Source organism: Tympanuchus pallidicinctus, unplaced genomic scaffold (genome assembly GCF_026119805.1).
Source record: "Tympanuchus pallidicinctus isolate F22 unplaced genomic scaffold, pur_lepc_1.0 scaffold5, whole genome shotgun sequence".
In the NCBI taxonomy this organism is placed as follows: Eukaryota; Metazoa; Chordata; class Aves; order Galliformes; family Phasianidae; genus Tympanuchus; species Tympanuchus pallidicinctus.
In genome coordinates, this window is record NW_026294769.1 from 13,657,024 (window position 1) to 13,683,308 (window position 26,285).

The 26,285-nt window shown below is 38.5% G+C and overlaps 1 protein-coding gene across 1 annotated transcript in view; it reads right to left on the reverse strand.

Moving 5' to 3' along the window:
- Window positions 1–26,285, reverse strand: part of MOCOS (molybdenum cofactor sulfurase) — a 205,191-nt gene that overhangs the window by 19,475 nt on the left and 159,431 nt on the right. Inside the window, exons 7-10 of the mRNA XM_052704240.1 lie at window positions 17,375–17,491; window positions 14,267–14,713; window positions 7,070–7,232; window positions 2,737–2,818 (exon numbers count right to left, since the gene is read on the reverse strand). Of these exons, the coding sequence (XP_052560200.1) occupies window positions 2,737–2,818; window positions 7,070–7,232; window positions 14,267–14,713; window positions 17,375–17,491 (809 nt within the window). The remainder of the gene's footprint in view (window positions 1–2,736; window positions 2,819–7,069; window positions 7,233–14,266; window positions 14,714–17,374; window positions 17,492–26,285) is intronic.

Sequence of the window (26,285 nt, forward strand, 5' to 3'; positions counted from 1 at the left end):
GCCCTAAGATTGAGAGAGGAATTGACTTGCCTTTATGAAATGTACCGTGTGTTCAATCAAGTTGGACAGGTAGAAAGCCAGGAAAAGTGTTATCAAGAGATTTTATAATCCTGCAGGGATCAGATATGCCTTCAGCTGCTGATCTGAATTTTTACTGAGATGCAGCTGAGCATCTGTCTCCCCAGTCTGAGACTGGACAGATGCCCACCTGATGCTTTTAGCCAATGATGTCCTAAAGCTGAAATGAAAAAATGGCACTGTGGCTAGAACTGGGGACAAAAGGTGAATCTCCACATGATATTCATAACCTGAAGTGAGCAGTTCTTGTGTCCTCACTGCTCACTGTGTTAGGGAGAAGGCAGCTAATGAGAAGACATGAATCTTTCATGGTCACAGTACAGGTGAAACAAATTCCCCAAATAGTTTTTCCCACCCAAACAGAGGTGCTAGAGGTATTTCAATTTTCTGCTGAGCCAACTGCTTAGCTGCCTGCTGGAACGTAATACTGCATAAATCAGGATGAAAATTTGGCCTTTTTTATTTGCTTTCTCTTTTGAGTCACAGTAGCTAAGTTAGAGACGCACAGCATTCTGAATAGTTCATCAAATGTCACCATGTGGTTTTTGTATTTCAAGACTCCAAGGTTTTCAAATTGCTTTCCCTTATTGCCAGACCATTTTCTGAGCAAGGACCATTGTCTCTTCAAGGTCCTTTTCAAAGTTCTGTTGTAATTCAAGTCCATTCATTTTCTGTTTGTTTTTATTTTTGTCAAGTATTACTTTACATCTGTCAGTATTACATTTCATTTGCAGCATGTCAGACAGTTTGTAAAGCGGGGCCTCGTCCTCAGATTTTACTTGCTGTCTGCCGTGAGCTCCCCACTCATTGCATTATTATGTCATTCAGCTTCAGTGCCTTACAGCTGGTCCCTCTGGCTTGGTAATTTATAGAACAAGAAACAAGGACAGATGAAGTCTGAATACTGATCCCAAGGGATAGAATACTTATATTCACCCATAACAGGTTCAGTTCACCTTGTTTTTAACTATAACTTTGTCTTCTTCTATCATAAATATCCTTACCTTGACTTTTTTGATACTGTGTCTGTGTTCCTGCCTATTTCAGCAAAGAACTAACCCTGAGTATTTGGAATTTTCTGCAGCACCCATAAACTTAACACTAGCTTCTATGAGTACTTTCACCTGCTCTCTGTTAGATGTACTAAAAAGCCCCGTCACTCCAATGTGTGCAAAGCCCTGTTTTGCTCCTATTTCTCAATTCTAGGCCCTGGAGGCTCCCCTGTGAAACATGGGAACATGGCATCAGTGTTGCATCTCTGAGAATGTGGGGAGCCTCATGAATTTTTTCCACTCATTTAGCTTTATTTACTGCCTTATTTATTTGCCTATCACAGTCTTTGTCTTGTATCTCCCCTTTCCTCACCACTTCATCCTTTTCTTCCTCCTCAGAACTCTAAGCTGTCTCCCACAAAAATTTCCCTTCATGCTTCATGCATTAAAATAGCACAGCCACTGACATGAAAGACATACTGTAATATACGGCATGACAACAAAACATATAGACACAGAGAAAAAGACAACTTAGGCTATTTTACAGCAGCACCTGTAATAGATGGGCTAACCATGGGGAGCCAAAGGATGAGTCAACACTAAGGGAAGTGGGACAGATGGTTAAAACAAATGACTCTTGGGTGAATTCCACCAACTGAGGAAAGTATTCTTCTGAGACAACAATCCTCTTTATCACCATCTGAATAACCAGTGGAAAAGAAGGAGAAGATCATTTCCTCCATGGCTCCATTGGGAAAATGGCCAGGACTTCTGATGGCTTGTTTATGTTACCCTCATAAAAGCCAATCCAGGGTTACAAATAACCTGCATACATTGGTCAAAAGACTAAAGGAATCTGTAAATTACTCTTTCAGTTGGGGTTACCAAAAGACATGGGGAAAACAAATGTAGCAATAAATGCAAATATAATTTAGGAAGGCATCTGGAACACTGCCAGTCACTCAGAAAAGCTTTTGGGACTGGGATGTACTTCGCAAATATAATGGATAAACGCTTAATTCATTGATAGGAAATTAATTTATTCATAATGTTATATTTCACTGAGGTGCTAAGTCTTTTGATTTAGAGTTGATCATATTTCACATACTCACCTGCAATCCTCCTAGACTTGTTAAAGGGACACTGATCAACATGGATGGTCAAAACAAAATCAAAAAGGCTTGTACATATAAGGAAAGCTGTTTCTAACTTCAGTGGATTCTAGCAAATTTGAATCAGTTCAGTGAGAAATGGGCAAAGTTGCCAGCATCATTACTGTCAAATGAATGAGCTGAATTTCTAGAGTCCCGCTGAGGTTCCTGCTTGACATTTGGAAGCAAGAGGTGACATCCTTCCCTTTTCTCATCCTTGGAAAATGTAAAACAAAGATCTCTCTTACTCAAGTTAGTGCCATGTCATCAGTCTCTTGTAACCTTCTCATTTAACTCCCTCTTCATTAATGTTATTACTTACTATTTTCTACCAGTTCATGCTAAATTATTTATCTCAAACTGTCCTCTCCAGGCCCCCTAACTCACTGAACATTTATTGCTTTCTATCTTCCCTCACTTTTATTAAAGGACTTTGCCCCTTAGTGTCTGTCTGATAATGTTCTTAGTTTTACTGCAATGATTTTTGGCTTGGTTTCCTCTCTGCTCTCACTCACCTGTGTGAACAGACTTTACTCTCACAGATCACAGCCTCTTTTCCAATATTTTCTTCTAGTGATACAGATATTGGATCCATGCCTAGATAGATAGAGAGAAAACCAAATTAAAAAACATTTATGTAGAATCATACAATAATGAATAAAATGCCTATGTTTGCACCTGTTCACAATCACAGCAGCCTCCCACAGCCTCCCACATTCTCAGCGACAAAAATCCTCTCTTCCTTTTTGCTAGAATTATATTCTCTGCCTGTAGGTGGCTCCAAATGACAATGCAAAGAGCAAAGGCTGCAGATGACCTTGGTACCCAAGCCACACTGAGGAATACACTGCTGTATTTTCTTTTGGAGCAGTGGGATGGAGTGAACAGAAAGATGGGGCACGGAAAAGAAAATATAAGCATAGCCTGTACATGAAAAGAAATACAATGTGACATTAAATTATAATAACTGGAGTAATGATAAAATGTATAGATACCACAAATAGACAACTATTCACATGTATCCATTTCTGAGCTTAAACAAGGTGATGAATCCCAGGTAATGACATACGTTAAAGTTTTTTCCATAGTTTTTTAATCAGGAATGGGATGTGAAAGAGATGGAATAGCTGCTGTAGTTCAGTAGAAAGAAAAAATAAAGCTGCACAGCTTTGCTATCTGTTAATTGAAAGCAATAATCCTATGCAATGAACAAAGTGTCTATGTGGCTGCAATGAATCCAACTATTTTCTATTATACTGCAAAACAAACCAACAAAGAATCTGATCTCCAGTACTCCAGTTTTATACCGGCACGTCATGAATTCACTCTTTACTTTCTGCTTATATATTTGTCCTACAAACAAAAATTAAGCTCTATTAGCCCTCTGACATGGGGAAATCATTTTTTTTTATTGCAAGGAGAGGAATGAAATGTAGGTCAGATTTGCTGTAGCCCAGCTAGCAGCTCCAGTCCCTGCAAGTTTTCAGTACAGAGAGAATCCCATTCTCTACTTAGCTAGCAACGTTGGGATACCTCAGAAGCAAAGACAAAGGAGGAAAATTTAGGTTCATTTAGAAAAATAAAACATTAAAGCAATACAAGGGCTGCTCTGAAAGTAATGCCTCCTATTTTATGATGTTGGCCCACGATATATCATAGGTGAATGTTGGTGATATGGCAGTAGAGACTGAATGTTCCCACCAGTATTCCACTGCATTCTGTTGCTTTGCAACAGATGGCAGCAGTGGGGCACTCTGACAAAATGGTGTCTGAGATGGAAAGGTGTATGAAGCATAAGTGTGTCACTGAATTCCTTGCAAAGAATGGCACCCACAACATTCCCTGACGCTTGTTGAATGTTGATGGAGGCCATCAACAAGTGAATGTGAGCACAGTGAAAGACAAGCCATATTCTGGATGGCAATGCAACTTTTTACAAGTGTGTCAGGCAGGCTCTTGTTCATCACCGGCAAAAGTGCATAGCTAATGGTGGTGACTATGTTGAAAAACAGTGTTTTGTAGCTAAGAATTTGCTCTTGCAAATAGTGTTATCGTGCTCTTTGTACCTGCTGCAGTTTCCATGGAACTGAACAGGAGGCATTACTTTTGAACAACCTACATACATGCATTGAAGTTGCCTGCAACTACAAAAAAAGAAGACATTATTATCATCTTACGGACCAGGACAAATGTTCATGTACTTTGAAATAATTAAACATAAGCATCATTCCTTCTGGAAAAGTTTGATTCATACAATTATAGAATCACAGAATAGCTTGGGTTAGAAGGGACCTTACAGTTCATCTAGCTCCAAGCCACCTGAAAGGACACTGTATGTGTCCTTATCTGTTACTATCTTTTAAAATAAAATTCTAAACAAGGCATACTCACAACATTTCTTAAAATAGAGTCTCAGGGCTTTAAAAAGTCTTGCTTTTATAAACAAGTGAATTGCATTTTTATTGAACTATACACATTTTAGAGAGAGTTTTAGGTCAGTTAAACATTGTTAATTACAATTTTATTCTATCTTGAGGCAAAAAAAAAAAAGCAGAATATTGCCAGTTACTAAATTGTGAAAGCTCATTCTCCATGGTCATTTGCTTGATAATAAGATCCACAGATGTGCTCACAGTATTAATATATAAAAAAATATTCTTGTCTTTATAGCTCCTATTTTCAGTGAATGAGAAAAATTAGAGGTCTGTTATTTCAATAGACTGAAATACAAACTATTCATGTACATTCTTTCAGCAGTGTATTTGTATAATTCCTATTATTTTTATTGGCAGCAACACATGACTATTTGAAGGCAGAATAAACTCCATAAAGCGTAATTAGTTGTTCAGTTTTGCAAGCATCTTTCTACTCCAGTGTTTTAAAAGGCCTTCATAGCACTTAAAATTTCTCTCTCCATGCAGTGGCAAACTGTCACAACTTGCCAGGGTAATGCTGATTGTTAGCTAACGTGTAAAGAGAGAAATTAGCCTTTTACAGGAATGTATTCTCAAGCAAATTCTGTTTTTATGTGTCAGGAACCAGCCCAGTGCTGTTTGTGCCCCTATGTGTTTGGCGGAGCAGGAGAAAAAGGATTCTCCTGTATTCTTGCTCTAGCAATATGACTTCTGGAAATAAACTCACCTGCCCTGAGCTGCTGCGAGCTCCATCATTAATTGTTTCAGTGGAAGCAACCCTACATCAATATATAAAAAGTTATCTTTCTATGTGGGAGCTGATTTAAACTAACATCAGTTTTCTCAAACTGTGTCTTGTGAAAGTGGGGGTTTGTTGTACCCTTCATGTCAAATAGAACAGGAAATCCCTGCTAACAACCACACAGACTACCAAAATAACTGTCAAAACCCAGAGATGCAGTTTCTCAGAATTAAAAACTCCCTCCCTCTACCACAGTAAGGAACAGCCATGAGAACAGCAACACAAGCAGTCACAGCAGGATCCACCACTGGGTTGGTCAGACAGTTGATATGCCTCTCCATCCAGGGCTGGCTGTTAGACAGCTCACACACGGGGTTAAAGAAAGAACCTGAAGCAGTCTCAGCACAGGAAGGATTTGGCAAAAGGTATTGAAGTAGTTACTGTCACACTGAATCACACTGACAAATTTATTTTGTTGGACAGCGAGGGTAGGGAATGCTAAACCATATTGAAATAAAATAGCTGTAAACAATTTTTTCCAATAATGAAATGTCCAGAGGGAAAGGAATGCTTGTGCCTGGAGGGGGGCAGAGAGCCCCCTGAGAGCTGGATTGGAATCCCTAAATAAAAACAAGATTGTATTTGGGATCTAGAACACACAAAAAGTGTTAAAAAAAAATAGCAGAAATACTCTAATGTACATTTGATAAACATGACAAAAGAAATTAGCTGGCCTGACAATTGGAGTGGACAGCAAATGTACTGTACAAACAGAAAGGAGGCTGTAGTTACAGAACCACTCATATGGAGTTCTAATAAGGGGTTAAAAATCTGAATATAAGTTTCCTTGTTTTTCTCTAGCTGTGCAAAGTGAGAACACATATAATAATAACAGCTTAGACATACAGGATGAGTAAATGTAAGACACAAGGGAAATGATAAACACCATTCAGCCACATGCAAGCTTGGCATTAATAATGACTTCAGCGGAATACAAACCTGTTTGACTGTTGAGTGCTAATAGCACTGTTAGGAAAATAAATAATTTGCATCCCCAAGTAGCAAGGGGCTCTCCATAAAGATTTCCATAAAGTTTTCACATTTTTTTTCCCTTCAGCAGATAATAAAGAGGGTTTTGATGAGTCAAAAGAAGCCCAAACATGCCTGCTAGTGAGAGCATTTAACTGAGCTTAGTACTATCTGGTTCTTATCTTAATTCATATTAATTCCCACTGAAGACTCTACCCCTCTAGTCCCATAGCTGCTGGAAGAAAGAGGAGAGCAAAACATGGGAAGGGCTTTGGCCTAGATGTTTAATGTTAGACTCCTGTTCCTTTACCTTCACAGCTGTAACAGTCCCTTCAGGCTGGTGAACTCTCCTTCATGATGTGGAGGGACAGATTAGTCAATGGATTTCCACATTTATCAAATCACGCTTCCTTCCCGAAGCATTCACTTCACGACTGCGCATACGGATTTGCTATCTGCTCTCTACCTATCCCAACAACAAGCTAGGAAACTACCCAGGGCTATTCCAACCTCAGCTTTCTTTACCTGCAGCTGATAGCAGAAGATGTCTGTTCAGCTGGTATGCATACACAGCAATCAGTATTTCTGTGCATGCACACAGGTGTCTCTGCATGCAAGTTTAACATCAGTAAGAAAGGGGAAAAAAGGATATTGTTCAATTACCTTCTGCCTGAATGACCATAATCTTTTGCTTCAGATTAATTGACGGATTTATAAGACACAACTTTGGCTCCTGCTTCTGAGTTATGCACACTCCATTCTGATTTACAACCATCCAATTACGGTCATACAGCAAACCTTGATTTCCTACCGGCCATTCTGTAACCTGGAAAAGCATCAGGAGGGGATGAAAAGGTTTAGAAAATATTAGTTGTATTAACATATTCATGCTGAAAAGATAGGGAAAAGAAACCAATAATGAAATTCCTTGAAATCAAAAAAGCTTTTGCAAGCTGACATCAGCCTTTATAACAGGAACTTTAAATCAAAGATCAAGTTCTCACTGCAAGAAGCTGACAGAAATGAATGGAGTTACTGTAATTTGTTGCATATTATCACACCCTTCGATTTAACAGAGCCGCGGGAATGCAGTAAATAATCAATGAAACACTCTGAAAACTCTTTTTAATTTTATACTCAGATATTTTAGGACCTCTTCCCTTTACAATTTTAATTCACAAAGAATGGAGGTTTCGTGTGAGTTGTATGAAATAAGGAAAAAAAGAAGCAGAAAGCAAGGAAAACATGAAATTTAGAACTCTGAATAAACTTCCACTTTTTTTTTTTTTTAAATGGGACCATTTTCTGAGAAAATATTCACTGCTGAAGTTTCTGTTTCAGCTAGAGCATAATAGTTTTCCAAATCCTCCTAAAACAAAACATGATCTTCACTGTGAGCTGTTCTTCCACTGATTCTATAATGCTCTTTTCTTCCAATAGCCTACACAGGCATATTGTCCTTGCTTTCATGTACATTTTTCTGGTGAAAAGAACATCTGTTACTGATGCTACACAGATGGTAATCTCAAAATGAAAAAAAAGAGAGCAATTTTAGTAATGTCTTTGGGCGATATTAATAACTGCTTTCTCCTTCAGAATGCTAAAATATTAATACCATTATTTTAACATAAAGCTAGGCATTTAAACATATTGTTTCCACTGACATATGCTTTCTAGTCACAGTTGAATATGGAGAAAAGTTAACTACAGATGAACTGTGTTGAATTCTTGTAGAGAAGCTTAGCATTTTCCATACGAAACCAGCTTTAGCAAAAAAATGCTGAGAGATTCTGATGCTCTGAAGAAAACATGGCTTGAAGCACTGGTTATATTAATTAAAAGTCGCAATTTTGTTTAGCATGTGCTCTTTCCAAAACACCACAGAAGCCAAAGCACCCCAATCTTACAAACTTTTTTTGGAAAGTTCTCAGCAACAGACTGCCATCAAGAGCATGGCTAGAGAGAGCTGAGGGCAGGCACTCAAGATGAGCTGAAACGGGAAACTGAGAGCACTGAAGCTGAACTAGCCTCCCACTATCAACCATATGAGTTATCAACTGCATGAAATACAGAACATACATGGAAAAATTAAAAAAATGTATTTTATCAACACAATTTATAACACTCTTTGGCAATTTTTGAAGTAAGTCTGGATAAAAACTCAGTCAAAAATGAAATCTTTATGTCTGGCATGCCATCTGAAACAGCATTGTCCCAGCAACTATTTTTCACTCAGAGGGTGGTGAAGCACTGGAACAGGTTGCCCAAGGAGGCTGTGGATGCCCCATCCTTGGAGGCATTTAAGTCCAGGCTGAATGTGGCTCTGGGCAGCCTGGTCTGGTGGTTGGTGACCCTGCACTTAGCAGGGGGGTTGAAACAAGATGGTCATTGTGGTCTTTTTCAACCCAGGCCATTCTGTGATTCTATGAACTATATCAGCACCTAAAAGATCTGAACCTTTGCCTTGTTTTTTTTTTAGGAGAAGAATCACAGCTCAAACACTGCAATATCAGCTGAAGTACAGCTTTTTATGCTTGCTGTAAATTATCCTTTGGAGATGCATGCATTGTTTGGTTATCCTGTAATTAGATTACAAAATACATTTTGAACAGCTGGTGATCATCTGAGAGCTGCAAGAATTTCCTGCTAACAAATCTCCTTTCCAAAACAGAAGATCACTTATCAGTAACACATCCTGTCATGGATATACAGATCATGAAGGGATTTGCAAGACATAATATAGTTAATAAACTAAAAGAGCAGAAAATTATAGGAAGAACCCCAAAATGTGATTCCTAGCACCCAACTGTAACATTCAATTGTTTTGCTTCAACTTTGGGCCAGCTTCAGGCTCCACTCTCAGATGCAGCACACAACTGAAGGTCTTGAGCCCATTTTTCCTCTGGTTCCTCTGGTTGTTTGCTATCATAAGAATGATATACAAATGTTCCCAGTAGTAAGTCCCATGCCTCTCATGAATGTCCTGAGCAAACTGTCAAGTGCCCTACTTTCCCTCTACAGTTCAACTTAGTGTATTGCATGTCTGCTCCAATAATTAAAGTTGCAACAAGAAAATAACTGTGTACTCTGCCTTGAACAGGGAGTCACATATGATCATGAAATAGAGCTGATTTGCTGCTAATATTGATACAGGAGATGAGTGTGGAATTGCTATTCTTTCCAGTACTTTGGCTTTCAATCTGCACAGACCCTCTTCCACCATTATTTGAAAGAGGCTGAAGGGATTGTTCAGTGACTGCAAGCAACTTAAGTAGAGCAGTTCAAATAAAGGACATCGTTAGAGGCACAATAAGAGTGGTTCAATTTGGCTCCCTTGGATTATGTCCCACATGTCTGCCCAAAATCAGCTAATAAGACACAGCCTGCACAAGAGATGCACATCCTGGAGGACAGGCAGCACGAGGCAAGGTAGGGCACTCAAACAGCGCTATATACCTATAATTAGGTAACTAAAAGAGTGAAGCAAAGCAGCCAGGGAAGCTTACTACTGCAGAGTGAAATAAAACAGGCTAACTTACATCATAATAAGAAATATTGTATTACATCAATTCCCTGAAACTGCATGACCATCTCTTCTTCTGAGACAAATTAGAAGGTGAAGGACAGAGAGAAGCACGGACATCATGCCTTTACTGGTTACTGCATGCACACAACTTCATTCCCAGCATAGCAGGTGAGCTAATCATACAACATTCAAATATGCCTATAAGCTCAATGCACAGAGCACAACCAGTACATTGCATTATCCTATCCTCTTTAGCAATTTTTCTTTTTGTAATATTTTCATTCCAAAAACATGTTTTTGTTTTGTTCAGAATTTTCTCTAAAGCGTTTTGGGCTGCATTTTTCCATAGTCCACTGTAATGTCATCACAAAAGCTAATACAATTTTCAGGCACATTAAAGAAAGCACTGAACAGCTTTTAAATTATGCAAGTTTAAAAATACTAGTGGTCTTACATATAATTTATCTACTGATTACTAAGAACTTGCATTGTATTTCTGATTAAAAGCTAATTTGTTTTCTGTGTTGAGATGCAATTTTTATCTTCTGAAATCTACTGCAAGAATAATAAAGTTATTAAAGTTTAAAGTCCTAACCTTTTTACTGGGCACATTGCACTACGTAATTATGCAAGATTCATTGACATGAGAGATGTTCATGTTTAAAAATGTATGTTTAAAATATGTTTTTATGTTGGAAAAGAAGAAAAATGTGGTCAGGGACAGAGGCTACTCTTCTTTCCTACTTCTCTCCATTTAATAAAATAATTGTAGGAAAGTGAATATACATTTAAGACATTCAGCTAGAATACTCTGCCTTCTAGTTCCTAAGCCATATGTACAAAATCCATGGAACGTAACTGAACAGAGACAGTCCTGTGGCCAGGAAAAGTTCATGAAACATGCACACAGTAGGAGCTAACCAGTCTGCAGTAGGCTGAATACCTTAATGCAAGGTTTTATCCTGCCAGATGCCGAAGTACTCTGACTCTCATTTTCACTGGAGGCCAATCACCTCCTACACTAAAACACAGTTTTAGCTCATAGTTTAGATAAAGAGGAGATGATGTGACTTAAAAGAGGAGATTAAACAGGTGTGAGCTCACACTCATATCCTTGAATTTGTCCTTCTGTTACTAATTAAGTCATCTATACTGCAAACTACAAGTTGAGGGGCAGGCTTCACTGGTCGATGCATGAGGTCTTGCACACATAGGTGGAATCTTCCACTAGACATTTTATTTTAGGCAAACAAATCTGATCATGTACTTCCCAATAAAGCCCATTTACAAGGCATGCTGAAGGTCTGACCTTCACATCAACTGGAAGACTGCAACTTGAACTTACGAATCTGAGATTCCGATCTCAAGTATCCAACTACAAGATGAGTGATTTTATTGCAGCCTAATACCTAAGCCACTTTTTCACATCAGCTGGCTTGGAGCTACTATGTAACTGACAAATATAGGCATCAAATTTTAACAGGAAATATTTTTCTAACTTTCCAACAACTGCAAAACATTTAAAGCTATTTTAAATTTATATTATGAAATTGAATTTCAATTATTGGCTTCTATCTGAAGACCATGGGAACTACAAGCTACATTATTATAAAGCTACGTTTATGGAGTTAGTAAAGCGAAGGGACAGTAAAGTGTGAAGTCTGCATGACAAAGAGAATGGCAAAAGAATAATCTTCTACTGGAATCAGCCTTTTCATGATAAAGCCTAGAGACCTTATGATAATTACTATTTTAGAAGGCAAAATGACTTTCAGGACTTGGGCCCATTTAATTGCGGTAATTAATGGCGCCTCTAGCATGCTTGGCTTAAAATTCCAGTGTGTGTGGATTGGTTATTTTCCCCTTCCAAGGTGACGTAGGCTGAAGTTGTAGTAATGGTGTGCAGAGTATTATGGAGGATGATGCACTCTGCATTTGGTGGTCTGGGTTCTGGCAGCACTGGCTATCTATTTTACTCTTCAGCATTGGAAAGAAACTAAGCCACTGTCTGGGTGACAATGGGATCAACTGCCTTTGAGTTTTAATGCTCATTACAAGTGGTAGGCTGTGAGCTGCCATATTTATCTCTTTTACATGCAGAAAATCAGGTTGGCAGATCTTTCAATCTGTCTATAAATATATGTCAGATAGTGCCTAGAAGTGCCACTCTGACTTTTGGTAACAAAAATATGAAGAACACCTGGTAGACAGGAAGATGATTGCATAAGCAAACACATTTTCCTTTCTGGCTTACTTCAGTATTGAAAATCATATAATGTTCCAATATACTTTTGGCTTCACTTCCTGGCCTGTTCTCCTTATGCACTGAAATCCATTTTTAATTAAATCTATTAATTCAACTTCTATTGTTATCTTCTATGGATTAAATGGAAATGTACAAAACATGTTCTTTGAGAAGACGATGAGGAGAGCCGTATGCTGCCTACAGTGAAGTTCCAGTCCCTTTCAATATTATATACTAAAGCAAGCATACATTTCATTAGGTATTACCCTTTGGCAGTACAGGCTCTGACAGTGCTTAGCTATTGGGCTCTAACACAGCTGATGCTTCATTACCAAAAAATATCAAATCAGAGACTTCAAAAATATTTCTAGGCATGAAAACCTAAAACTCATACAGTTCCAAATTTTAAATTTGCACTTTTAATCTAAACTAACTAAGCCTAGTGTTAGCTGCTGCCTATCCAATCCAAGTAGCCGTTGATACCTCGTGCAGTCAATGGAAAGAGACAGAAATATCTAGGGACAATTCATTTTTCCTACTGCAGATGCCTATTTTATGATAAGATGATTTAGCAAGTATCCATCTCTTCCTGCTTACCGAATAATATCTAACCTTAGAGGGATAAGGTCAGGTGAGATGAACTCCGCTTTCATGCTGGGCCCATTAACACATACCTGGCACAAGAATTATGCATGGGGATTTTCCTCCTCCATTAAAACTGCAATTCTGTCTGTCAGGGTGTACCAGCTTTTTATTAATTTATTACCTAGAGAAGTTTCCCTTCACAGAGCTTGAAGAGAGGAAAACTGGCTCAGTTTGGGAAAACAAAAGCTGTCTTTCACACTGAGGTGTGGTTTATCTGCTTCTGGGCACAATTACTTCAAAGTCTTCCTGGCTCTGAGTGTTCTGGTATGTATCCTGTAACACCAGCCTGCATGTTAAAAATAGAATTTGACCCCAAACGGTCCCAAATACTGCTAAGACATATTTCAGTGTTTCTGTAGTGGGCTTCTGCAATATAGCTGTAATAACTGCAACATTTAAACAAAGGTTAAAACATTCTCACATGATTACTTTGATTTTTAAATGGTTTGATTTAGTGGAAGGTTAATAAAGGGTGGAAAATTATTTGTTCAAGTCTCATTTAATGCTCAAGACTGTGCCTCTGAATTAAAAACATCATAAGCAAACCAAGTTTAGAAATGCAGATATTTTGTTAATCTTTCAAAGACATTGCTTCAATTCCTCCCTTTTTTTATTTTTTTGCATTAATGAAAAAAGAAAAAAAAAGAAAAAAGATGAAAACAGCTGAGAATCCATATTTTAAATGCAGGTGATTTGTCACTGGATTTGACCCCAATTTTCATTCATATGTGAGACAGTGACCTACACCAGCAAGTTTTCACAGGGAAAGTTATACCATTATTGACATTCATTGAATCAGTTCTCAGTATGGTACTAAGCAGAGTCACATTCTAGGTCATGTGTGGGCCATACACCTATTTCATCATGCATTATTTTAAAAAAAAGTCACAGCTAAGGTGATGATATTATTAACTTGGCAAAAAAAGCAATTAAAATCTTCAAAGAGTGAACTTTCAAATAGTGCAGCAACACTTAAATGTCATATTTCTGTTGCAAATGTATTTTTAATGATAACATTTCTTTGTAATGTAAATCAACCTCCTCTCAATTATAACATGTTAATCAAGTTATTTCTAAATTGCTGCCTACCCATCAATGCCTACAAATCCATCACATGTCATTCAGTGAAAGCATACTAATTATTTGATTATATTTTAGTCAAATTTTGCAAAGCCAACTTTTTTTTTTTTTTCCCCAAAACTGCATATTATGCGCTGATTTTTCTGTGATGGGCGATAGAGGAGCAAAGACACATTTGCATCTTGTACCTTCAGTCTAATTGAAAATTCTTTAGAGTGCCTTAGCAGGCAGGGCTCAATCCTAGAGATTGGAGAAATGGAAAAGTGAGCACCCCATGCTGTTTCCTAATATCTAATGCACATGTTGTTCCTGGTTGACATGTTTGATAGTTGGGGATAAAATAAGTATAATTTAAAGCACATACCTCAAATGAAGAGCAAGATTTGATTGGATACAGGTAAATATTGATGACAGTAATGGGCTTGCCACCCCTTTTAATCTTTGGCACAGCAACCTCAGAAAGAGCTTCCCTTATGCTTTCCGACTGAGACTCCGGTGACTGCCAACCGACAGTCCTCTCTGTTCCAGATGGATGATTCCTATGTTCTCTATCTGCAATATGCATTCTTGGAGACAATTTATTGACGCTGTTAAAGTAAGAGTGGTCATCTGGGGCAGGTTCAGTTGTCAGCTGCGTAGCAGAGGATTGAAAGGGAATCTCAGTGTCTGACTTAGAGAACCTTGTGGCTATGATGAATTTCAAAAATGCCTGCGCATCTTCAAAAGAAGACATGTAACCAAAGGATATTCTCACAGAACCAGTGGGACGTCCATCAATTAGGTCAATATCATCTCCACAGACATGGCCAGCCTAATTTAAAATAGAAAGAAAAGCAGAGCTATTATGACAGACTGCATTAGTTCCCTCTTACTGTACATAGTTATTCAAAAATCTGTTAATTCTAACCTGAAGTACTGTTTTCAGAAATACAGTTAACCCATGAATACATGCAGAAAAAGGAGAAAAAATCCCAAATGTCTAATTAGCTACTCGAGCAAGGAAAAATATTGTTTTGTAATGTTTGCCCTATTCTACCCCAAAGCAAGAGGATCTTCTCAAAAACTTATGTCAAGAAAAAGTTTGCATATGCCAGAATAGCCTGTTAGCAAGATCAGTCTCCAGATAAATTCCAGTCTCATCTGCATAGTTCACTGAGATTTAAACTGGGATATTACATTCAGTTAGCTGACCAAATCTCTAGCCTGCTAGTTTCTGTGGGAGTTTTGTTTATATCCACTGTCAGAACAGTTCCATTTTATATAATCAGTGGCATATTCACTGAATTGTAGAGGTTGGAAAGGCCATCTGGTCCAACCCTTTGCTAAAGCAGGTTCCTAGAGGTTGCACAGGAAAGCATCCAGAGGGGTTTTGAATATCTCCAGAGACTCCACAAGCTTTCTGTACAGGTTGTTCCAGTGCTGTGTCACCCAGAAAGAAAAAAAGTTTATTCTTAGATTTGTATCAAATTTCCTGTGTTCCCATTTGTGTCCCTTATCCCGCGTCCTATTGCTGAGGAACACTGAACAGAGTCTGGCCCCATTCACTTTGATTCCTACCCTTTAGATATTCATAAGCATTGATAAGATTCCCTCTCAGGCTTTTCTTTTCCAGACTGAATATTCTCTAGTCTCTTAGCCTTTCCTTGTAAGGGAGATGCTCCAGGCCCGTAACTATCTTTGTACTCCTCAGCTTGACACTTCCTAGAAGTTCCTAGTCTTTCTTGAACTGGGGAGCCCTGAACTGGACACAGTACTCCAGATGTGGTCTCACCAGTGCAGAATAGAAGGGGAGAATCACCTCCCTCAACCTGCTGGCCCCGTTCTTTTTAACACACCCCAGGATACCATTAGCCTTTTAGGCCCCGAGGGCACACTGCTGGCTCATCATCCGCCTGCTGTCTACCAGGTCACCAAGATCCTTCTTTGCAGATCTCTCCAGCAGGTCAGCCCTTAACCTGTACTGGTGTATGTGGTTATTCCTCCCCAGGTGCATGACTCTACACTTTTTCTTGTTTAACTTCATCAGGTTCTTGTCTGCCCAACTCTCCAGCCTGTCCAGGTCTCACTGAATGGCAGCACAGCCATCTGGTGTGTCAGCCACTCCTCCCAGCTTTGTATCATCAGCAAAATTGCTAAGGGTGGATCCTATCCCTTCATCCAGGTCAATGATAAAGATGTTGGCAAGACTGGGCCCAGTATCAATGCCTGGGATGCCTGGTAAATACTGCTAGTTATCGGTCTCCAACTGGTCTCTGCACGGCTGATGACAACCCTCTGAATTCTGCCAGTCAACGAGGTCTCAGAGAGCCTCATTGTCCTCTCATCTATCCCTCATCATGGTGATCTGCAATAAATCTGTCTTGCTGATCCAGTCAACTTGTTGCTTTCAGTACATATGGAAGAACCCTTCCCCCTAACATTAATTCCTTTGAAAAATACAAGTTTTAACTAACGGTAAAGCTGAAAAATCCCTCAAATACCATTAACAATGATGTCTGTATATCCTCCTATTTGATATGTCTTTCATAAAGTGTGCACTCTGTAAAACTCTTTGTTGGAGCAGAAGTTTCTCCTTCAATTAAACAGGTCAGTGCCACTCACCTCCAGAGAGATAAGCTAGAAACTCCCTTTGATCACCCACCTAACATTAGCTCAACAGTGGACATGACATTTAGCTCTAAGATTCACAGAAGGTTGTTTTTTTTCCCCATAATTTCATTTATTTATGCATTTCTGTTCAATAAAAATGGATGTGTGAATAGTGAAGGCTTTTTCAAGCAAGAAATGTTACTGTACTATGGACATAAATCTCGCTTTCTTTCTGGGAGAAAAAAAAAAAAGGCAAAAACAAAGCATATATGCAAATAATGTGAATAAAAGCTCTCTTCCTTTGCACAGTAATGTAGTTAATAACTCATTTAGGAATTTGCTGATGAGAATGTCTCAAAAGAACTGCTTGACTGTACTACCTCATCATACCACTTCTGGAAGATGAAAAATCCCTGTAAGTATGCATTCTTCATTGGGCTTATCCTGATGAAAATGTTCAGTAATATTTACATGATACTGACCTAAGTGATGCAACACAGTGCTTCGTATTTTTTAATGAAATAAAAGCAATGTATATTGCTTTTGGTCCATAAAATGGTTTTGTTTCAACACCTTGTTTCAATGAACTTAAGTTCATTTTTTTCTTTAACATGGTAATTGAGTTGAAAGATCAGAGAAAGTAAATCAAACTCACCTTAATTCTAAAAGTTGCAGAGACTCAAAAGCACAACATATGATAAACTACTTTATTCTTTAACTATCTATCTATTTACTAATATTTTCTTTATGGTTTAGGGCCAGATTTTCCTCTCTCGCCCTCATATCTCCCATCCTCTGTGAAATTCAGAACTGATAGCCTGGGTCACTGAATTTGTAAGTTTTCCAAGCGCAATGTATCACATAATCTCATTCAGAAACTAACCTGCAGGTTCTTTTGGATGTCCTCATCGCTTATACCCAAATGCATCTGGCAGGCTCCTGTGTTACAGAAGCAACCTGAGCGGACATGTATGTTGCAGAGGCTGGCCATCTTTTCCACCTTCCCGATTCAACAGGAAATAACACATAAAAGAAGAACAAAAGACAGACATTTAAAGTTGTGGTAAACTATATACAGTGTTTTAAAGGTACAAATCAAGTGGGGGTAAATCACATCTCTAAATTATTAACAACTGACTGTAGCTGTCAGCATTCCCATAATACACTGAGGATTTTTCAGCCTTGTTATTTCAGCTGAAAGAAAACACTGATGGAAGCAGATAATTACAGTGGCACTGAGAGAAAGTTATACAGCACACACACGAACACACACACAGTGTATCAGTTCAGACACGGATCCTTCTAATACCAGCACACACGCTTACTTTTAAATCTGTGCACCTATACTGGTAATGTGAATTACAGGTCTGCAGCATAGTGTCATTTAGGGTTTGGCCTGAACCATCACCTATAACTGCCCCTACAAGATGAAGAGTGAGGGGTGGGGCACCTTTTCAGTTAGCAGAAGGAAACCTTTCTCACCAGGAATCTGATACTGTAAGTCCTCATTACAGAAAATGAAGATATTAGTGTGTTCGTGGCACACCAGTGCTTGAAGAATCAGCCCCTCACCAAGCAACTACACCTCATCAGGTAGGCACTCCACTGGGATACTTCCTTCGATTTTTCACACATGACCACTCAGTCTACCAACTCACAGATGAATGTTTTCCTGGTGCTATGCTTTTTTTGTGTTATACTGTCCCTTTATCATCCACTTAATATTGAATGGGCATAAATACAGTGATTGATGACAAGCTGGCATGAGTGAATGATGTGAAAAACAGAGGCACTTCTCTTTATATGCATCAGAAGGAGAAGCAGATACGGATGCAATGGGAGAGTGGCATTGGCTCTCTAAATGGCCCCACAGAGAAGAAACGCAGATTGTCAAGGATTCATAGCAATGCTAAGAAACAAGGAAAGCACACCATGGGGATCCTCTTAGCACAGTTCAAAAACCATGGAAGCACACAGTAGGGATCTGAACACTCTTTATGTTGATTTGAAAAAGCAACAACAGCTGGTGCTAATGATAACTGAGCAGGTATAGATACTGGCAGTTATTTCTTTGACAACAAATGACAAATAGGCCTGGTCATGACTTGGAAAAAGGACAGATGGTCAGAAAGGTACATCCAATTGGCACATCCAGCCCTTACCACAGACTTCCAGAACCACCTCACACAAACTCTGTTTAATCTCTCTGTGCTTTATCTCCTCTACTGCAAAAGGGAAACTCGGGGTCCTAGGAATAAGCATGTTACAGTTTGAGGGGACTCAGATATGCCAGAAACACAGTCCTCCTCTCAGGCAGCTAAGGCTACATGCAGAATGGGAGCACCCAAAGCTGTAGGAATGGAAGTGCTTACCATTTCAGACCTGTCACTTCCCTAGCTGTCAACTCATGCTTTACCTGCCTGAACTATCAGTGGAAACATTCAATCTAGTTTTTCTAGGAGGCTTAAACTCTGTTTACTTTTATGTTCTTTAAACATAATTTTTTTTAATATTGGTTACTGGTGAACACTTTCTAGATTATCCCAACACAGCCCATCCTCTGTCTCCTGTTTTCTGACATCATCAGTCCTTTAATGCCAGCCTTCTGACAGCTTTGAGTTTGCTTGTGTGAGCCTTCACTTTACTGTCTTGGGTCCTTGAAAAACCAAGCCCTTCATTAGAACTTATTCTAGGCTGAAATAATTCAACCTAAGCAGCGTTCAGTTCTGCTAAAAGCAGTTCAAATCAAAAGCACTCAGTGCGTGGGACACAAGATACTCCACACAAAAATGTGCTGTATACACATAGGAAATCCTACACTATTATGGAGCGAAAGATATCGTTGCTCATGCTTAAATGTGCTCAGCCTCATTAGTTCAGTTCAAAATGGTTTAGCTCTCAAATGGAGAAACAACCAAACTAACTAGACTTGGAAAGCAGAGAAAAGATGTCTTTTCATGACTAATGCTCTGGAGAATAAACTGTGTTCAAAGCGTGTTTCTCAAATCAAAGTTACAGCTAAAGTCGTCTGTTGAGAAAGATTGTTGTGGTGTCATTAACTTTGTGCTGTCAGAAGACTTCAGTCTGGGAACAGTGACATTTTCTTGACTTCTTTTTACACTTAGATGAGAAAAGTTTATATTCTGATATAACATGGTGTGTCATGGAGCTGGTGACTTGTGGGTGGATCTATCGTTCTGTTAATGATGACAAGCAAGGCTAAAATCATGACAGATTTCACTACTGAGACTGTACAGTGGATTTATTTTCTCAGTATTCAAAAAGCTTAGAAAATCTCTTTTTAATACTGGTTTGTTTGTTTGTTTTCTTTTGAAGAAATGTTGCTGGGCAGCCTTGATTATCCAAATGTATGCAATGTAATGAAGTTTCCATGACCTAGCTTCAAGGAATTGTTAACAAGATTATTTTTCAAAATTTTTTACATTTTGTCAAATAAACGATTACTATGCTTTAATAAAGGCCTCAGAATTTCATTCTAACCTTGCCTAGCATTAAGAAGAGAAAGACGTGACATGACCCTTCTTCGATAACACTTGTAACTATGATGTATATTAGTCTGTACAGTAGATAAAGATTATTGATACATAAAAATGTATGAATATTAGGGGAATATAGGGAAGTAAGGTTCAGGAGAACAAAGATAAGTTATTCATAAGCTTTACTATTAATTGAGATCCATTATCACCAATGCAAGGCTTAAATATACATAGATGCCCTGCAGATTTTGGTGACATGATGCACACTTATTATTGAAAGCAATGAAACCAAGTAAAGAATGAGCACATGCAGCACTGCCAATCTATCTGCCCCTTGAACACATGCTTGACTGTCCCTTGGACATATGCTATGCCTTCTTTAGTTCCACCCTAGAAATATTCTGTGCAGGGAGCTAATTTAATCTCTCTCCACAGTGTTACCACAGAGCAAAACAAATAGAACATAAAACATCTGTTACTGTTATTTCAATGAAGAAAAGCTTATTTAAATAAAGCACATCTCCAAAATTGCCATAAGGAGCAATAACGGGTACGGAACTCAGGCTTAGGAAATAAAGCATGATGCTTGCAGCTCTGTATCTAACAATGGCACCAAGCTTTTGGGAACCAGAAACGTGTTCATCAATAAGGCACAGAAGCATGAATGGTACCAATGGTATGTACACAGAGTTATGTATTCCAATCTTCAGCTTTGGTGGTTCTCTGAGTCCAATAATTGGAACCATTGTACCTAGATTTTTCAAAGCCTAATGATGACAGTTGAAGTGCAAAACACATGCAGAATCTTTACAGCATTTTAATCAATTTCAGTCAGTGAGGACACAGTAGTGAAGTCATCACAGTATCCTGGAGTCTCGTCTGTCCCTCAGAGTCCCTTGGCATTCATTACTTTTTCTGAAGCTGTTTGCTGGGGGCCAAACCCTGTAAGGCTGCTTCATGCCCAAGCACTCTCATGTCAGATCATCTCAACTTTTGACAAGAAAAAAGTACTTCTAGTTCCATGTGGTCTTCGAGTTCAAAAAACACACGTGAATAATGTCCATCTAAACCAATTTTTAAAGCACTTACGTTTGTCTCAGAGAGAATTTCTGTTTTAAGCACAGTTGCTGTCCTAAGCAAGTCAGCCTTCAGTATTGTTGACCAAATGTTCACCTTTAGCAATTGCTCTGTTTGGCAAATACTATTACAATTGATATATATTTTTTTAAATAAAAAAAAAAAACGGGGTGGAGAGGTTTTATTTTTAGGATTTCAGTGTACTGTCCTACAACAATCTCCTGTTGGATAGCTGCTGTTTTAGTTCATACTTAGAAGATGAACAGAAAATAGATTTTCATGTGTTCTACCTTTCTATTCTTTTTCACACTGTTGCACCAGTAACTCCTCTGCCTTTGCCAAATGACTGACTTCTGCTATCCACTCCCTTCAGGACTTCTCTAGAGGTATGCTGCACGGTGTAAGCCTTTGTCTAGCTTCAGACTCTGCTGAAGTAAGTCTGAGGATGATGCTCTTACTGCAGGTAGATATATACTAAATCATAGAAAAGATTTACAAATACCTTGTAGTTTTTCATTATTTCTAACTACCAAAGTCTAAGATTCTCAGTAAGAATGGTGGATTGCTTAGGAATCTCTGCTGAAATCATTTCTGTAGGTTCAAATTCTGCAGCTGTTTTTCAAGCAAGTTATTTTACTGAGCATCACAATTATTGACATGAATAAAAGTCTTTTTTATAATAGGTCATGAAGTGTTCTGAAAACACACAACAACAACAAAATCATTTAATTCAAAAGTGGCAGGTACTGTCTTCAAGAATTGAGACTGGGACTTCTCATTCTACTTTCTGCAATGACCACATTTCAGAGGAATTTGCCTGTCTGATGGACTTGCTCATTAGAAGAATTTCACTGCACACCACTGATGGCTGCCTATAAAACAAGATTCATGACACTGTGTTCCACATCCACTGGTAAATTAATTCACTGATTCATGGCATGGAATTTGAGAGAAAGTAAGCTAGCTCTTTCCGTCATCCAGCATTTGACTGTAAAATGTTGTTGCTGATGCAAATGCATAATTAATCTTTTTTTAATACAATTTAATAAGAAGTAGGTCAGAATATGTACATATACACACACATACATACATAAGCAGTTGTTTTGGAATAACTTAGTAGGGAGAAAAAAGCATTTTATCTGAGTAACAATATTATTAACCTGGTTTAACTGCATGGTTTCCTGGTTTTGTATCTCAAGTAAGGATTTTCCACCAATTTCCTGGTATTGATGAAGCTGATCCTCAGCTGCTGATTGTGTCTCTAGTTGTTAACAATGGTTTAAACAAATTGGTATGTGGATGTAAATCTTTCTTCAGTCTACATACATTTATCACTCTCTCCTTAGCAGACAGCAGTAGTGTATCAGACTAAGATACTGAAATCTACTGAAATTGCCAAACTGAGCATCTTGATAGTGGAAGTATGAAGTTTACAGGAAATTTCTTGTTGATGTGATAATTTAATCTGCCAGTTTAAAAAAAAAACCTCAAATAATAGGCATGATTGCAGATAGGAAAATTCAGAATAATTTGGAATATGTGGCTTCCCATTCTGCAGGAATTCTCTCCTAGAGGATGCCACACGCATAACAAATTGTAGGTCCTCCATGCATAAAGGAGTAGCAAGAATTTTACACTTCTGAGATCCAGAAACTACCAGATACTTTGGGAATTAGGTGACCGTAAAGAAGAAATGAAACAGTCTTGATTTTTAATGGATAACTTCACTGCTTTTTGTGCCCTGTACTGCATGCGGTGAATTGGGGTATGGGCTTATTTGGAACATATCTCAACTTTGGGAGTCTAAGATCAAGCTACTGAAATTGAAAAGATTGATGAGTAGGTAAAACACCTTAGTTTTGTCTGATTTGGCACCTCAATTCTCACTGGTCTTCCCAGTCAATCATATTTTGTTTTCTTTTCTTTTTAAGAACATATTCAGTGATAATAAAAATCCTGTTGATAAAGTGACATCCAGAAAAGGGCAGATTCCAGGAAGAAAAGCAAAGCAAAGAAACTCAAGCCTTCTGCAGACTTCTAGCTCTGACTTCAACATAGCTTTCCCATGTTGTAACAGGAAACTGTTTCTATCACTACATCCAGTTGTGCATCTCTAGCTACCTTGTAGGCTAAAGGGATCAGGGTAGACTCTCAGGGTAGCTGAAACTTTCCCCACCTTTTTCCTTTTTTCTTATATCCCTTAAATCTCCTTTTGTCTGTATTTATTTCCTCCAAATGGCAACAACACTGCTTCCTTACCATGCAGGGAGGTCATGGGGTTAAATACTAATATTTCCCTTTGTTGAAATATTACTTTAATTACGGCCATACAGGTTCCTATAATTTTCTCCCTAAAATTTCTTTGAAGGGAGAAGGAAGATGCAAGTGAAGTAATAGAGCAGGTAGAGCCAGGCCTCACCTCGTCTTCAAAAGATTCAGACAGTGGGCTGAAACTGGACACTGCATTCATTCAAAGGCAGCTGATCCGCTTTTATTAATATCTAGAAAAAAGCATCCAGCAGAGGCTGTCAGAAGTGCAGTCCTCTTCATGCTGCCATGGAGTTTCTTTTCATATTTCTCTCCTACGTAACAAGGTCTGCAGTTTAGAGCCACAGTTTAGCCCTGTGAGAAAATATTTAGCCTCCCCCATTTATCTTAGATTCTGTCATCTGAACAACTGTGAGCATCTTTCTTTTATCTCCTTTGCAGTTTCCCTAGCAACATGCAAGGACATTCCAGAGAAGTGGTGTCAGGCAAAATCTTCAGTCTAGGCTTTCATGGAGCTTTCTAGCCTTGACCAGCTCTGGTGAGCAGTAAAACAGTACACAATTTTAAGCATACCACCTCACAAGTGCCTTTGTCCTCCTCCAATGAGATACTGTAAAAAGCAACTCAACTTGTACCCTACCATAACTTCCTCAACAAGACAAGCCTCATTATCTATTAAAACAGGCTTGCAGTTATCACACTGAATCTCTCAAGTACATCATCTCCTTACTTTCAGTCAGTAAATCCCTAACTAGCTCAATGAGAATGTGTGCTGTATTGCCATCCCCTTGTAAGGGCTGTCTTTGAGTGCCCGATGCTGTGTTACTGTTATCTTGTAAACAAACACAAGCAAAGAACCAGACTGTAATGGCATTTCTTGCCAGTTTGAAGTAACTAGGTGCTATTTATTGTCATGCCATCATGGTTTGCTGCATCTCTACTATCTCCCTGCTTGGGAGTCGTCCCTGCTTGGAAACTAATTGGAACCAAGGAAGTTAGTGGAGGTTCAAAAGGAATCTTCCCAGCAATTTTACTTCTTGCAGTTCTGTTTGCATTCTATTTCACCGGTCCATCCACTGTCCCCAGCTTCCTGAAATCAATGCCTGAATCCATAGCTAAAATCAATAGTGAGCAATCACTCCAGTCATTTTTAGATTGCTATTGGGAAGAAGGCCAAAAATGCCATTAAGTATGTTAAGAACACTTTTCTTTCCCTGAGTCATCAAAATTAATATAATGAGTGGATATGCTTCTAAAAGCATTATTGTAACTAAGTCAGGGTCATCTCACCATCCCTGAGCAGACTTTCTTAGCTAGAATTAACAAACGCTGAATTTCCATTTTCTCTGCCTCCCTCCCCCCCCCCAAGGAAAAAAAGGCTGCACTTCTCCAACTGCAAAACTGAATGATTACATAAAAGAAGTAAGAGTTGGAGGAAAAATAATAATAATAAAAACAAAAAAATAGATTTTGAAGAACAGCAAGGAACTCAAAATTTAAGTATAGTAGAAATTATTGCTCCTTGCTTTTTAATAATAACCCACTTTCTCCTGCAGGGACATGGCATGAATTTCCAGAGCAGGTGAACAGGTCAGATGGCTACTACCAGACTCCAGCCAGCAATCTGAACAAACTGATCTAGTAACAGCTTCCAGTTCTAAAGAAATGCTGCAGCTCCTTTTTCTTCACTCTTCTAATGTTCATTTTCTCACTCCAATTCTGTACAGATGTACAATGCAGTGGACCCAGTCCACTAGAGCAGCAGAGGGTACTGTCTAGGATATAAAAAGCAGTATTTCAGGAAATCTACCTTCAGCTATTGCATGGTTCTTTTCATCAAGTACCTAAGTAATTACATGAATATCTATCAATCCATAAGTGTGAATATACACATGTATCTGCCACTTCATGTCTGAGGATATTGACCTATTTTCTCTTAATTCCTGAGTGATTAGAGAGTGCTATTGAGATAATTGTATAAGTGGGGAAAACAGGTATTGAATTTGTCCAGATTCAGAAAGACTTCAGCAGAAACAGAGGATACCAGCAGCCCATTGCTGGGTTCCTGGATACTGATGTGGGTCCAGCTAAGCAGTTTTTTAGTATATCATTGAAGAAAAAGGAAGATCTTAAAATAGAATATTTAGGAATGAAAGCAAAGAAAGTGCACCTGTGATGAAAAGGTACAGCCAGAATTTGCTATGGCCACTGTATCTACCATGAGCAACTACTTTTATGTACATTTCCCATCATCTCTCACACCTCTTTGTCACTTATTACTTTTGTTTGAAGGCCTAAGTGCAAAAAGAGAATAAATTCTATTGGCACATATTGCTGTCTCTTAGCCAGGTTGTGCTTCTGAATGCTTGCCCAAATCTCCTGTCTCACACGGTTGGAATCTTCTGTTTTTCTGCTTTCGTGTCCAGACTCATCTCTTTTTTTAATTTACCCAGTGCTTATAGAAATGAAGACTTTGGTTGCATTGAGAGAAACTTAGGTTCATCATCAAGATATATTTTGTAGCAGTGAATATAGCTAAATTTCAGCCTCATAAGGCTGTGGAAAGGTTCAGATTAAGATGATCCTATCTTGGCACATAATGAGATGGATAACCTCTCACGGTCCCTACAGTGCTAAAACTTGTTTTTCCCCCCTTCACATCTCAAATCACTGGAATAAGTTTCACTTGACTGTTAACTACTTACAAGAGAATTCACTGCTGTGGAATGCTTTGGATAAAAAAGGATAAATGGAGTTCAAAAGAAAACAAATATTTTTGTTTCTAGGAGAAGTCTCATTCTTTTTACTTTTTCTTTTTCTTTTTCCCCCTCTCTTCCAAAACCAGCACGTGAACACTGGAAGAAAGAGACTATGGAGTAGCCATGGTACAGTGGTGAGATCCTCCGTGGCTCTTGTTATGCCTAAGTGATTTGTGCCACATTTTCAAATGGA